Source organism: Tachyglossus aculeatus, chromosome 16 (assembly GCF_015852505.1).
Source record: "Tachyglossus aculeatus isolate mTacAcu1 chromosome 16, mTacAcu1.pri, whole genome shotgun sequence".
Classification (NCBI taxonomy): Eukaryota; Metazoa; Chordata; class Mammalia; order Monotremata; family Tachyglossidae; genus Tachyglossus; species Tachyglossus aculeatus.
In genome coordinates this window covers 14,546,517-14,560,517 of record NC_052081.1, presented here as the reverse complement: position 1 = coordinate 14,560,517, position 14,001 = coordinate 14,546,517, and the positions used below count along the sequence as shown (strand labels likewise).

The following is a 14,001-nucleotide window of genomic DNA, read 5'->3' as shown; positions in this document are numbered from 1 at the left end:
GATCATTGAGGGAAAAGACTCTCGTCTTTTGTTACACTTGGCTATTTTTATGAGGAATATTTTGAATGATGTGGAGAGGTAGGAATGTGGAGAACAGTGGAACTAAGGGCTTTTTAACTTCCCTAGAGAAAGTCAATAGGAAAATATGAACTTGTAAGTACTTTTAATTTATGGGTGTTCAATCACCTGTGTAATTGTTTACATACAGGTTGAGCTTTGATCAATCAACTGAACACTTACTGTGTGCTGAGCACTGTACTAAGTGTTTGTACTCAGTGACTCATACAACAGAGTCACACTCCCTGCCCACAGTGAGTTTACAGTCTGAGCCAAGTAAATACAGAACTCTTTTAGATGGGGCAGGGAATGTGTCTTTATATGTACTTCCCCAAGCACTTAGTACTTTGTAATTACTTAGTACATTGCATCCAGTGGATACTCAAAAAATAGTATTACTATTACAATCAATCCATAGTATTTTTTTGAGTGCTTACTCTGGGCAGAGCCTTTATTAAGCCCTTGAGAGAGTAAAATAGATGTGATATTTTGCCTGCTTGCACTTCCCAAGCATTTAATACAGTGCTTGCCCACAGTAAGCGCTCAACAAAGCGCTTGCTCAGAAGCAGCGTGGCTCAGTGGAAAGAGCACGGGCTTTGGAGTCAGAGGTCATGGATTCAAATCCCGGCTCCGCCAGTTGTCAGCTGTGTGGCTTTCGGCAAGTCACTTCAGTTCTCTGGGCCTCGGTTCCCTCATCTGTAAAATGGGGATTAAGATTGTGAGCCCCTCGTGGGACAACCTGATCACCTTGTAACCTCCCCAGTGCTTAGAACAGTGCTTTGCACATAGTAAGCACTTAATAAATGCCATCAAAAAATAAATAAAAAAATACGATTGAATGAACAAATGAAGGACTTCAAGGAGTTCACAGTCTAGCAGAAGAGACACTAAAATGAACTTCAGGAAGGGGGAAGTAATAGATTTAAATAATCAATCAGTAGTATTTATTGTGGAAAGAGCACGGGCTTTGGAGTCAGAGGTCATGGGTTCAAATCCTAGCTCCGCCACATGTCTGCTGTGTGACACTGGGCAAGTCACTTAACTTCTCTGAGCCTCAGTTACCTCATCTGTAAAATGGTGATTAAGGCTGTGAGCCCCGCGTGGGACAACCTGATCACCTTGTATCCCCCCAGTGCTTAGAACAGTACTTTGCACATAGCATGTGCTTAACAAATGCCATTATTATTATTATTATTATTATTATTATTGAGTGCTTACTGTGTGCAGAGCACTGTACTATAAACTGTAAAAAGGTGTATAAATAACTTGGTGGGAAGTATGGGCTGATCTTTGTGAGTTAAACCTCCTTCAACATATTATTTAGTAAATCACTTCTTTCAGGGCAGCACTAAGTGATACCCAGAAAGTTATTTAGTTGTGTTAGCATTAGTTAGAGTAGTTGTAGCAATACATCTTTTCTTCACCCGTTTGCCAACCGGTGTTTTTGGAAATGTTAAACTTCAATTTGGAGTATTTCTGACCTTCTCAAATATGTTTTTTTCCCAAGATAGATTTGTATCAATTTGAATTTCCAAAAATGAGATCTACACAGTGCACCCAGCATTTTTGAGAAATGATGCAGGCTTAAATCCTTGATTTCTTATTTCAAAAATAAGGGTGTCTGATTCGCTTCGGTAAACAATGGTCTCTGGTTGGATAATGGTACTCAAAAATAAACCGTCAGAGATGCGATTAATGATTTCTTATTTCAAAAATAAGGGTGTCTGAATCGCTTTGGTGAATGATGGTCTCCGGTTGGATAACGGTACTCGAAAATAAACCGTCAGAGATGCAATTAATAAGGAATACTAATAATAATGATAATGGCATTTGTTAAGCGCTTACTATGTGCCAAGCACTGTTCTAAGTGCTGGGGGGATACAAGATAATCAGATTGTCCCACATGGGCTCACAGTCTTTATCCCCATTTTACAGATGAGATAACTGAAGCATTTGCCCACAGTCACACAGCAGACAAGTGGCGGAGCCGGGATTAGAACCCATGACCTCTGACTCCCAAGCCCGGGCTCTTCCCACTGAGCCAGAAAATTCTCCCCATGTGTATTTAACATGGATTCCGGTGCTTAGAACAGTGCCCAGCACTTAGAACAATGCTTCGCACATAGTAAGCGCTTAACAAATGCCATCATCATCATCATCCTCTCCTTAAACCTACATGTCAGTGATCTAATTTACTCGGACAGGGCCTCAGTAAGACGGTGCATTCTGTCCAAGTCGTACTGAGGCATTCCGGGATCCTCTTAAAGATTACTGGCATTTAGCCACCTGTTGCTAAATGCTAAGTGCCTGGAAGACAAAAACATTCTGCCGGTTGGTCTCGACAGACCTTGAATCTTCGGAACTTGGATCCCAAGTACTAATGGCGTGGGTCCAGGTGGGATTAGCCTGGGAGAACGGAGTCCAGCCTGGAAACAGTCCAGTTAATTCTTTCCAAACTAGAGGGCCTTTTGAAGACGCTCGAAGACAGCAGACACCTGTTTGCTGATCTGGAAGCAAAAGCAGAAAGTGATGATGCCCAAAAGACACAGGGAAAACAGTAGCAGTAGTAATAAGAGCATTTATTAAGCACTCACTTACTGCAGTGTTCTGTATGTGGGAAGTCCAGAATAAGAAGTGGCACTTTACCTGCCCCCAAGGAGCTTACACTCTAATGGAGAAGAAAAACATTAGATATATACATCTATATACATATATACACACATACACACACACACATACAGATATAATTATATACATATAAATGAAATGTTTTTCGTTAAGAACTTACTATGTGCCAGGTACTGTAATAAGCACTGGGGTAGTTACAAGACAATCGGGTTGGGCAAAATTTCTGTCCCACCTAGGGCTCACAGTCTTTATCCCCATTTTACAGATAAGAGATCCTGAAAATGCAAGTTGTATTCTTTAAAAGGGAGATGAATGAGTTACTCCACAAGGTGCCTTGTGCTTACACTTGGCCGCAACTCCAAATCTCTTCCATTCATAATCACTCCCCTCCCTGCTTGCCAATCATAATCAGTTAATCAATCAATGCTATTAAAGAGTACAATATACAGTGATGGTGCACACGTTCCTTGCCCATAGAGAGTTTACAGTCTAGAGGGGTAGACAACCATTAATATAAATACATTACAGATATGTATATAAGTTTTGTGGGGCTGAGGATGGTTAATAAAGCATATAAATAGCAGATACCAGGACTGATAATAGCAACCAACAGTACTTATTCATTCAATCGTATTTCATTCAGTCGTATTCATTGAGGGCTTACTGTGTACAAAGCACTGTACTGAGCTTACTCTGAGCAGAACACTATAATAAATGCCTGCAAGAATACAAGAGAGTTAGTAGATACGGTCGTTGGCCTTGAGGATCTTACGGTCTAGTGAAACTTTTATTTGGATATGGGTAGATTCATTGAACAGTCCCCTTTTTTAATCAAAAATTTTGCTTTATGGTAAATTGAGGTATATTTAATGTATTTTGCTGAAAAAGATGAAATAGGTGTTGGATTAAGTGGTGAATTTAGTATTACTCTCTTTTCATAGGGTCAACATCCTGAAACAAACTTTCTGTTCATAGCCTAAGGGAGCCCAACAGCAGACAAAATTGCTTTGACATTTCACAATTTCTCCACCTGGTTTCTTGGGAAGTGGAAATCTCCAGTAGGGTCTCATCCCCAAGATAGATGGGTTCATTAAATGATATTTGGTGCTTATTGAGCCAGAAGGGCCAGGAGATAATGCATACTAAGTGAAGTGTTTAGAGTATATCCCATTTGGAGTCCTCTGCTTTATCTTTGCCTAAGTGCTTGTTGGCTACCCAGGTCTCTGTGAGTTTGTAAAGAAAAGAAGAAATAGTAATGTGAATGAATCATCATGTCACCTGGTTGATCCTCTCATTCAAGTCAGCGAAAGATGAGATCCACTTTACAGGATTTTAATTTAAAGCTTCACATTTAACTCAAATGACTGTGTCAGATATGTCAAGATGTTTTTCATTCACAGTGCATATTATAACAGAAATCCTGAGATTTCTGCAATAGATCTTTGGATAAGAGAAGACAGGTTGAGACTTTCACCTCCGCAATGGTTTTTTACCTGACTCCATGGGCAGTTATTGCTGCTATCAGTTCTCCAAAATCAATTCAAATGATGAGCTAAAATGTTAATTTCCTTAGTTTGGAAAGTTTGTGAATTGGTGCTGAGCAAATAAATACATCACACATACTTGCCCCCTTTTCAGGCTCTGATATTAGTGTCTGTGAGATCTTCAAATATAAAAGAAATAATGTTTCCTCTCAAGAGCTATAAATGTCTTGGAAAGTAGAGTGTAATGGGTCTGGAAAGGAATGAGAAAGGACCTGTCCTTTTTTTTTTTAATGGTATTTGTCAAGTGCTTACTATGTACCAGGCATTGTACTAAACACAGGAGAAGATACAAGCTAATCATGTTGGACATAGTCCATATTCCTCATGGGACTCCCATTTTACATATGAGGCAACTGAGGTCCAGAGAAGTTAAGTCCAAGATCACATAGCAAACAAGTGGCGGACCTTGAATCAGAACCCAGGTACTTCCAACTCCCAGGCCCGTGCTCTAGCCACCAGGCCATGCTGCTTCTCTTCTCTTCAGTCATCTACACCCATCCCACACAAGGAAAGTTATTAGCTATCACAGGCGAGACATCCTGTGACCCAAAGGCAATGTAGTAACAGGTGGTGTGCACGCTACGACCCAAGAAATGGCAGCCTTCTGTTGGCCCTCCCAACGCTACTTCCTCTCCCTCTCCATACTCCTTTTCCTTGCTAATCTTTCCCCCTTCCCCCTTTCCTTTCTCCTCTCATACTGACATTTCTCTTCTCTTTCTTCCGCTTGCTTTTTCCTTCTCCCTCTCTATTTCACAGAGCAGACAGTGGTACCCATTGCTTTTACTCACAGCTGACAGACACAAGGGGTTAAAGGCATTGTGGTGCCCTAATGTTAATTATGACAGAGAATACAGCAGGAACAGTTTCTCTTTTGTCTCGTCTACTCTCTCCAGTGAGTATTCTTCTGAGGTGGGCGGGGGCAGAAAGAAGAAGGGCTTCGTGCAAATGACAGGGAATGTGGAGATGGATACTTCAGGACAACGTATTAGACTAGAGGGTTATAGAGTAGCAATACTACTATTCAATCACTCAATTTCTCAATCACTTTGCCCCTTCCTACCTCACTTCACTCCTTTCCCACTACAACCCAGCCCAAACACTTCACTCGTCTAATGCCAAACTACTCATTGTATCTCGCTCTTGTCTATCGCACTGGCGAAGTCACTCCCATGTCCTGTCTCTGGCCTGGAATGCCCTTCCTCATCGTATCTGACAGACAAGCACTCTCCCCACCTTCAAAGCCTTACTGAAGGCACATCTCCTCCAAGAAGCCTTCCCTGACTAAGCCCTCATTTCCTTTTCTCCCGCTCCCTTCTTCTGCAGCACCCTGACTTGAGTCCTTTATTCACCCCGCCACAACTCCCCCACAGCACTTATGTACATATCCATAATTTATCTATTTTTATTATGTCTTCCCCTTCAACCCAGACTGTAAGCTCACTGTAGACAGGGAATATGTCTGTTACACTGCTGGATCGTACTCTCCCAAGCGCTTACTACTGTGTACTCTGCACACAGTAAACAATAAATATGACTGATTGATTAATAGTAGTAGTAGTTTGTGGGATTTTTTAAGATTTTTCTGTGTGCCAAGTGCTGTACTGAGCACTGGAGGAGATACAAGATAATCAATAAGTGGCTAAGTGCTTGCAGTATGCCAAGCACTGTACTAAGGTCCGGGAAAGAATACATGGGTAAAAATTAAACCTGATGCTTTGTCTTCAACATAAGAATCGAGGTTCATAATATAAGGCTGAAGTGGGGAAAGAGGGCTAGTGACAGTCACATAAGGAGACTGTGAGCTCCTTTAGACTGTGAGCTCGTTGTGGGCAGGGAATGTGTCTGTTATATTGTACTCTCCCAAGCACTTAGTATAGTTCTTTGGACACAGTAAGCGATCAATAAATACGATTAATAATAATAAGGAGAGATGAAACAATGAAATCACACAGAAGATATGGATGAATATGGAAAACAAAAAGCAGTGGGGTACTGTGGCTAGAAGAGCAAAGTTTTGAATCTGGTCTCAAGGCGGCTAAGTCTGTTCTTACACTTTAATAATGATAATAACAACAATAAAATAAATTATCTCAGTTCCTTCAACTTTCCCAAACATTTCATTTTCCTTGGGCTTACCTCTGAATTCTCTTCAAGTTCCCCACATCTGATCACGACTGAGTATACCAGGGACATTACTTAACAGTTCCTATAAAAGCATTCCAATGTCACTCTGGCTTTTTTTAAACTATAGCCTTCCACTGATTTAACTGTGTAGATCTTTCCATGATGCCATTTTATTTGGATGATGTAACGAAATTCCGGCCCTGGGTGTTTTGTTATATCGAGATGTGCGAGAAGTACCCCTTATAGCATTAAACAAAAGACATTCTCATCATATCCTCTGACAGTCTCATTTCACCACATGCCTGACTCCTTAGCCTTTCCAGTTGGACTCACATTATTCAAAAACATAGTGGATATTCAAGCAAGTACAAAATTTGGCCAAATAATTTCAAGCAAAGAGCAATATTATCAGTTTTCTACCCCTGCTGCAGTATTTTCCCGAAAGATGTTTGGCACTTAAATATTTGTTATGGCATTTGCTAAGCGCTTACTACGTGCCAAGCACTGTTCTAAGTGCCGAGGGAGAGACGAGGAAATCAGGTAGGACACAATCCCTGTCCCACATAGGCTCATGGTCTAAGTGAGAGGGAGAACAGGCATTGAATCCCTATTTTACAGTTGAGGAAACTGAGGTATAGAGAAGTTAAGCGACTTGCCTGAGGTCACCCACAGGCAAGGGTTAGCGCTGGCAATAGGATCCACTTGCTCTGACTCCCAAGGCCAGGTTTTTCTATTAGGCCAAGCCACTTCTTAAAAGCAGATAGGTGGGGGTATTTTGTTGCTGTTCATTTGTTTTTTAATGGTATTTGTTAAGTGCTTACTATTTGCCAGGTGCTGTTCTAAGCACTGGGGTAAATACAAGATAATCAGGTTGGACACAGCCCATGTCCCCATGTTTCGGGCCTTTCTCCTGAGGAAAACCCTATCCGTGTTAACAGTGCAGCTCTCTCCTGGACATTAACTCTGGGACCGGATCCTAATGGGAGGTAGTCTTAGCCATTTACCTGCATTTTCAGGTAAGATTGGATCATGGACTTCCAGGATGTCTTCTTCCCTTCACATCTTAGAGCCCCCTCAAACTCTGGGTGGGGTCCATCTCTATATGGCTTCTCTTAGAGAAGCAGCTTGGCTCAGTGGAAAGAGCTCGGGCTTTGGAGCCAGAGGTCCTGGGTTCAAATCCCTGCTCCGCCACTTGTCAGCTATGTGACTTTGGGCAAGTCACTTAATCAATCAATCAATCGTATTTATTGAGCACTTACTGTGTGCAGAGCACTGTACTAAGCGCTTGGGAAGTACAAGTTGGCAACATATAGAGACAGTCCCTACCCAACAGTGGGCTCACAGTCTAGAAGGGGTAGACAGAGAAGAAAACCAAACATATTAACAAAATAAAATAGAATAGATATGTGCAAGTAAAATAAAGAGTAATAAATATGTACAAACATATATACATACATACAGGTGCTGTGGGGAAGGGAAGGAGATAAGACGGGGGAGATGGAGAGGGGGACGAGGGGGAGAGGAAGGAAGGGGAACTTAACTTCTCTGGGCCTCAGTTACCTCATCTGTAAAATGGAGATTAAGACTGTGAGCCCCCACCATGGGACAACCTGATCACCTTGTAACCTCCCCAGAACTTAGAACAGTGTTTTGCACATAGTAAGCACTTAATAAATGCCATTATTATTATTATTATTATATGGCAGCCAGCAGGTGCTGTGCTAGATATCTTCAATGTGTAAGCTCCTTGAGGGCACAGGTCATGGCTAGTTACTCTTTCATACTCTCCTAAGTACTTAGAACAATGTCCTGCACACAGTAAGCACTCAATAAATACCACTGATTGACTGATTTCAGGATCTCTTTTTGTAAGCAAGATGAAAGCCACTGCCACCGATTTCTCTTTGCTCAACCTGCAAACTCCGGTATTTATACCCACCCTCTCATTTTGAGCTATTTAGAACCATTTTTAACCATGGTGATGACCCTTGGCATTTGGAGTCAAAATTCACCTTTAAAGGATGAAGGCAACTCAAAATTAAAATATTCCCTCTCCCCCAATGAAGTACTATGTCATAACTCCTTTTAATTGGATGAAAGGAATAATCCAGTAACTCCTCTTGAACCGTGGTGATCTCCAGTGAAGTTGGCAGTCTTCTATGTCACCTTGTCCTAGATTCTTAAGCAGCTTCTTATTAAATGAGGATTCGTTTAATCTCAGACAAAGCCTTCACGGTATTCATTGTCAATGTCTACATCCTTCTTGATTCTGAAGAGGATCCACTATGCACGTCCTGAAAGCGAATGTAATTGAATATAAACAATTTAATAAATTCCCCAAATATTTAAAATAGGCCAGAGGCACGTGGAAGATTATGACTTATTTGCAGATAAGTACAGCTATCCCAGTGAATTTTGTAGAGGAAGGCGTGACTTAAATTCAAGATTTTTGATTGGGCCATGGGTGTGGATTAGGGTTTCCATTTGTCTGGTTTTCAGCTGGTCTGTTTCCAGTCCTGGGTAGATTTATCACTGGATAACACTACCAATAATAATAATAATAATAACAATAATAATACTATTTTTAAGCACTTACTATGCGTCAAGCACTGTTCTAAGTGCTGGTGTAAATACAACTTAATCAGGATGGACATAGTCCCTGCCCCATGTGGGGCTCACAAGCTTAATCCCCTTTTTACAGATAAGGTAACTGAGGCCCAGAGAAATGAAGTGACTTGCCCAAGGTCACACAGCAGACAAGTGGCAGAGCCGGGATTAAAACTCATGACCTTCTGATTCCCAGGCCTGTGCTCTATCCACTCTGCCATGATGCCTTTCATGCCCAGTGTTTCTATTTTAAGGGTAGGCTCCTTCCACCTTGACTCCTCCCACTAGGAGGTATGAAAGCATCACGTGGAATAAGGTACACAATTTCACGGGCTTTCGGCTGTCTAGGGATCAGTCTTTCATTGTTATTTATTGGGTGTTTACTGTGGGCAGAGCATTGTACTAAGCACTTGGACTCTCATGCCTATGCTCGTTCCTTTAGGCCATGCTGCTTCTCTTGTGCCATGGAGCTCAGGGAAAGAGTTTGGGTGGTTTGCCCCAACTAGACATTTCGGGTAGATCCAGCCCAAAGGAGGATCAAGATACGTCACGGAGGGTGGCCTTGGTTAGAAGTCAGCACGCGGCACTATGAAATTGTAAGCTCCTTGAGGTCAGGAACTGTGATTTCTACTTTCATGGCCCAAGGGATCCCAGCTCCGCCACCTGTCTGCTGTGTGACCTTGGCCAAGTCACTTCACTTCTCCGGGCCTGTTCCCTCATCTGTAAAATAAGGATTGAGGAGGTGAGCCCCAGGTGGGACAGGGACTGTGTCCAACCTGATTTGCTTGTATCCACCCCAGCGCTTAGTACAGTGCGTGGCACATAGTAAGCACTTAACAAATAGTACAATTATTATTAAATATCATTATTTTACAGCCCTCTCCCCACAGAAGAGAAGTAGTACTTACCATTGAATGGCTCAATGAATGATCTAGCTTTTCTACAATTTTTACACCCTAAAAATAACAAGTTTTCCTTAGGCGGGAGTATAAATTTGAATGCTTTAATTTTCTGAGGCAAACTTTTCAGTCAGATGTTTGATATCGTTCCTTATGTCACAAATAGCAGGCTGTTTAGAATGGAGTCCATTGTGGGCAGGGTACGTATCTACCAATTCTGTTGAATTGTACTCTCCCAAATGCTTAATACAGTGCTTTGCACCTGCTAAGTGCTTGGTAAATACCATTGATTTGATTGAGGTTTGATTTGCTGTATTTGCATTGCCTATTTTGTACTGCTGATGAGACAGTATCGCTCTATGAGCAAAAATTTCAGAATCTGAGCTTCAAGGAAAAGAGTATTCAACTGAAACAACCCCTGCTACTAGTTACTTCACATCATACTCAAAAGAGCAGCATTAGTGATAAAATAAAATATAAACATTTTCAAGATGGAGATGCTCTACCTGTACCTTTAATTATTTATTTTGACCTGTCCTCTAAATATTGTTACGTTTGTCACCCCTCTTAGGGTGTTAACTCCATGTGGACAAGGAATGTGTCACTATTTTATACTTCCTAAATGCCTCATATGGTGTCCCTAGGTTTAACTGATGTAGTTGGAAATATGTATTTGTAAAGGAAGATCACCTTACAAGAAAAACTGAATGGAAAAATAAGCTTTCTGTAACCTCAGCGAATTGTGCTATGCAAATAAGAAAATGTCTTCTCCACACCATGTTTTGTTTAGTTGTTGTTGTTTTTTTAGGATTTTAGGAATAGTTTCTTGAATGGTGATCTTTCTCTAAGAAAAGTTTTAAAGAAGTTTGATCACAGAGCAGTCAGGAGAAGCAGCGTGGCTCAGTGGAAAGAGCCCGGGCTTTGGAGTCAGAGGTCATGGGTTCAAATCCCGGCTCCGCCAATTGTCAGCTGTGTGACTTTGGGCAAGTCACTTCACTTCTCTGGGCCTCAGTGACCTCATCTGTAAAATGGGGATTAAGACTGTAAGCCCCACGTGGGACAACCTGATCACCTTGTAACCTCCCCAGCGCTTAGAACAGTGCTTTGCACATAGTAAGCGCTTAATAAATATCTATATCTATCTATCTATCTATTGGGAAAACTGGATTTCAATGAGTTGGTTGCCAATATTCTATGTCAGAAAGCCACTTGTTGAAAGAAAACTTTCTGAAAATATATTACCTAGTATTTAAAAATATCTCTGAATAATGTAGCTTCAGACAAGAATATCATATATTTACGGGAAAAAATGCATTATATTAAACTCCTGATTCTGGCACCTTCAACAACAACGTATTTTTAGGAGACAAAGTAAAGAGTCGTAACTAAAATTATTTCGCCTAATGACAGTTATTAACTTGTTCTAGTACTTGAGAGTATCAGAAATTTACATGTGACACATATATAGTTACAGAATATAAAATTCAATATTTCTTCATTGACTGTAGATTCTGTCAAATTGAGTTGACGAAATGGATGAAACAAATAACCCCAGTTTAGAAGAGGATTTTGAAGGGCAGGCTACACACACAGGTAAGTATACTGTTCCGTCTGCTTTCATTCATTCATTCAATCGGATTTCTTGAGTGCTTACTGTGTGCAGAGCACTGTACTAAGTGCTTGGAAAGTACAATTCGGCAACAGATAGAGACAATCCCTACCCAACAATGGGCTCACAGTCTATTGTCTCCCTACTTCAAGCCCAAATCATCTCTCTGAAATTCCAGTTGAAATAAATCATTTCCTTCCCCAGTTATCTCCCCTGGTTCTTTAACATCTTTATAATTATCGAACTGCTCCTTGCCTACGTTATAACTCGTGGGCTGGATCTCTAATTTTTCTCCAGGATCTTAAAATGATCTCACTCTTTGCATCAGGGACTCATTACCAACTTCCTCCAGAAATAGCGGCTCAATTTTTTTTTTTAAAATTCCAGTCACCAGCCAAACTAAAATGATTTTTAAATATTCCCTCCCTCCAAGTTGACACCAATTCATACCCTGGGAGACCTAATACAGATGATCAAGGTTGCAGAAATTTGGGGAACGATTTGCCAAAACTTGAGTGGGAGACTTTATCTGTGAGACGATCAAAACACCGAACTCAAACAAGCGAGAAAATCCATTGCTTTCTCTTATAATGCAAAAGTACACTTCAAATGTGTAAGATATCCTAGAACTAAGAACAGGTAAATACAAACATAAACCATTCTATTTCAGGCCCCAAAGGAGTAATCAACGACTGGAGAAAGTTCAAGTTGGAAAGTGAAGACAGTGATTCAGTTCCTAGCAAGAAGGAGATTCTTAGACAGTTGTCTTCACCGCAAAGAAGAGATAATAAAGACTCAAGAGAAAGAATCCGCAGAAAGGTCGGTAGAGCAAAGAGAAAATCTTGCTGTGGAAGGAAGGATTGGGAGGCTTTTCTAGAATAAGACGGAACCTGGAACGTTTCTTGAAAAACATCACATTAAGGAATGGGGTTGTGTGGGCTAACAATGTCATTAACTAGAATGTAATGGCAATTTGAATGTGTTTACAATTATCTGTTCCCATCAAATCTAATATCACATCTTCAGGGATGATGTTCAGGTTAGTAGTAGTAGCAGTAATAATAATACTAATAATTTTTTGTAATGTGCCAAGCATAATGCTAAGCACTGGGGTAATCAATCAATGAGAAGCAGCGTGGCTCAGTGGAAAGAGCCCAGGCTTTGGAGTTAGAGGTCATGGGTTCAAATCCCAGCTCCGCCACTTGTCAGCTGTGTGACTTCAGGCAAGTCACAACTTCTCTGTGCCTCAGTTACCTCATCTGTAAAATGGGGATGAAGACTGTGAACCCCCCCGTGGGACAACCTGATCACCTTGTAACCTCCCCAGCACTTAGAGCGGTGCTTGGCACATAGTAAGCACTTAACAAATGTCATTATTATTATTATTATTAATGATGTTTATTAAGTGGTGCACTTTGTGCAGGGCTCTGTACTAAGTGGTGGGAGAGTACAATACCACAGAGTAGGTATAGACCATCCCTATCCCCAAGGGACTTCCTGATCACGAGGATAGATACGATATAGATAGATCAGACCTAGGCTCTGACCCACATGGCCTCAAAGTCTAAGGGGGAAACGAAGTCAAGTGATTTGCCCAAGGTTTCCACATGAGACAAGTGGCAGAATCAGAATGAGAATTCAGGTCCCAAGATGAAGTAATTCCCTCAATCCCATGAGGATGAGCATGACAAAACACTTTCCTTTTCCTCCACGTTCATAGGATGGGGAACACCACCCTCAGATCAATCAATCAATCAATCGTATTTATTGAGCGCTTACTGTGTGCAGAGCACTGTACTAAGTGCTTGGGAAGTACAAGTTGGCAACATATAGAGACAGTCCCTACCCAACAGTGGGCTCACACTCTAAAAGATGCAAGGGAACTCTCTCCCCCCAATACACACACACACTCTCCCCTTATCTTCAACACTCCAGCCACCTAGCTGGGCCTGACGGCCTGGTAGCTTCCCCTCTTCCAGTAACATTTGGCTTTCTGACTTCACAGATGAGCATTCAGGAATACGAGCTAATCCACCAAGAAAAAGAGGATGAGCGGCGCCTACAAAAGTATCGCAGGCAATGCATGCACAATATGCACCAGAAGCTGAGCTTCGGACCAAAGTACGGATTCTTATACGAGCTAGAGAGCGGGGAGCAGTTCTTGGAGGCCGTTGAGAAGGAGCAAAAAAACACTATGGTCATTGTGCACATTTATGAAGATGACGTCAAGGGCTGCGAAGCACTGAATAGCAGTCTAGCTAGCCTGGCCACAGAATATCCCACCTTGAGGTTCTGTAAGATTAAGGCTTCGAACACAGGGGCAGGGGATCGCTTCTCCTCAGGCGTCCTCCCAACGCTGCTGGTGTACAAGGCTGGAGAGCTTTTGAGCAATTTTATTAGTGTTACGGAACAGCTGGGTGAAGAGTTTTTCGCCGGGGATGTAGAGTCTTTTCTCAATGAATATGGATTACTCCCTGAAAGAAAAATGCCAACAGTACAGAATGCCAACATAGAAGAGGAAGATACTGAGTAA

The 14,001-nt window shown here is 41.5% G+C and overlaps 1 protein-coding gene across 1 annotated transcript; it reads left to right on the top strand.

The window, feature by feature from the left end:
- The first annotated feature begins 11,373 nt into the window (after positions 1–11,373).
- Positions 11,374–14,001, top strand: PDC (phosducin). The gene is made up of 3 exons (XM_038757734.1): positions 11,374–11,452; positions 12,139–12,287; positions 13,474–14,001. The coding sequence occupies exons 1-3, from the start codon at positions 11,392–11,394 to the stop codon at positions 13,999–14,001; spliced, it is 738 nt and encodes a 245-aa protein (XP_038613662.1). The 5' UTR covers positions 11,374–11,391.

Excerpts from the sequence above, each read along its gene's own strand:
- PDC (XM_038757734.1), top strand. The coding sequence starts at position 11,392 with ATGGATGAAACAAATAACCCCAGTTTAGAAGAGGATTTTGAAGGGCAG. Across the intron at positions 11,453-12,138 it reads AGGGCAGGCTACACACACAG|GCCCCAAAGGAGTAATCAAC; the intron begins GTAAGTATACTG and ends ATTCTATTTCAG. Across the intron at positions 12,288-13,473 it reads GAGAAAGAATCCGCAGAAAG|ATGAGCATTCAGGAATACGA; the intron begins GTCGGTAGAGCA and ends CTGACTTCACAG.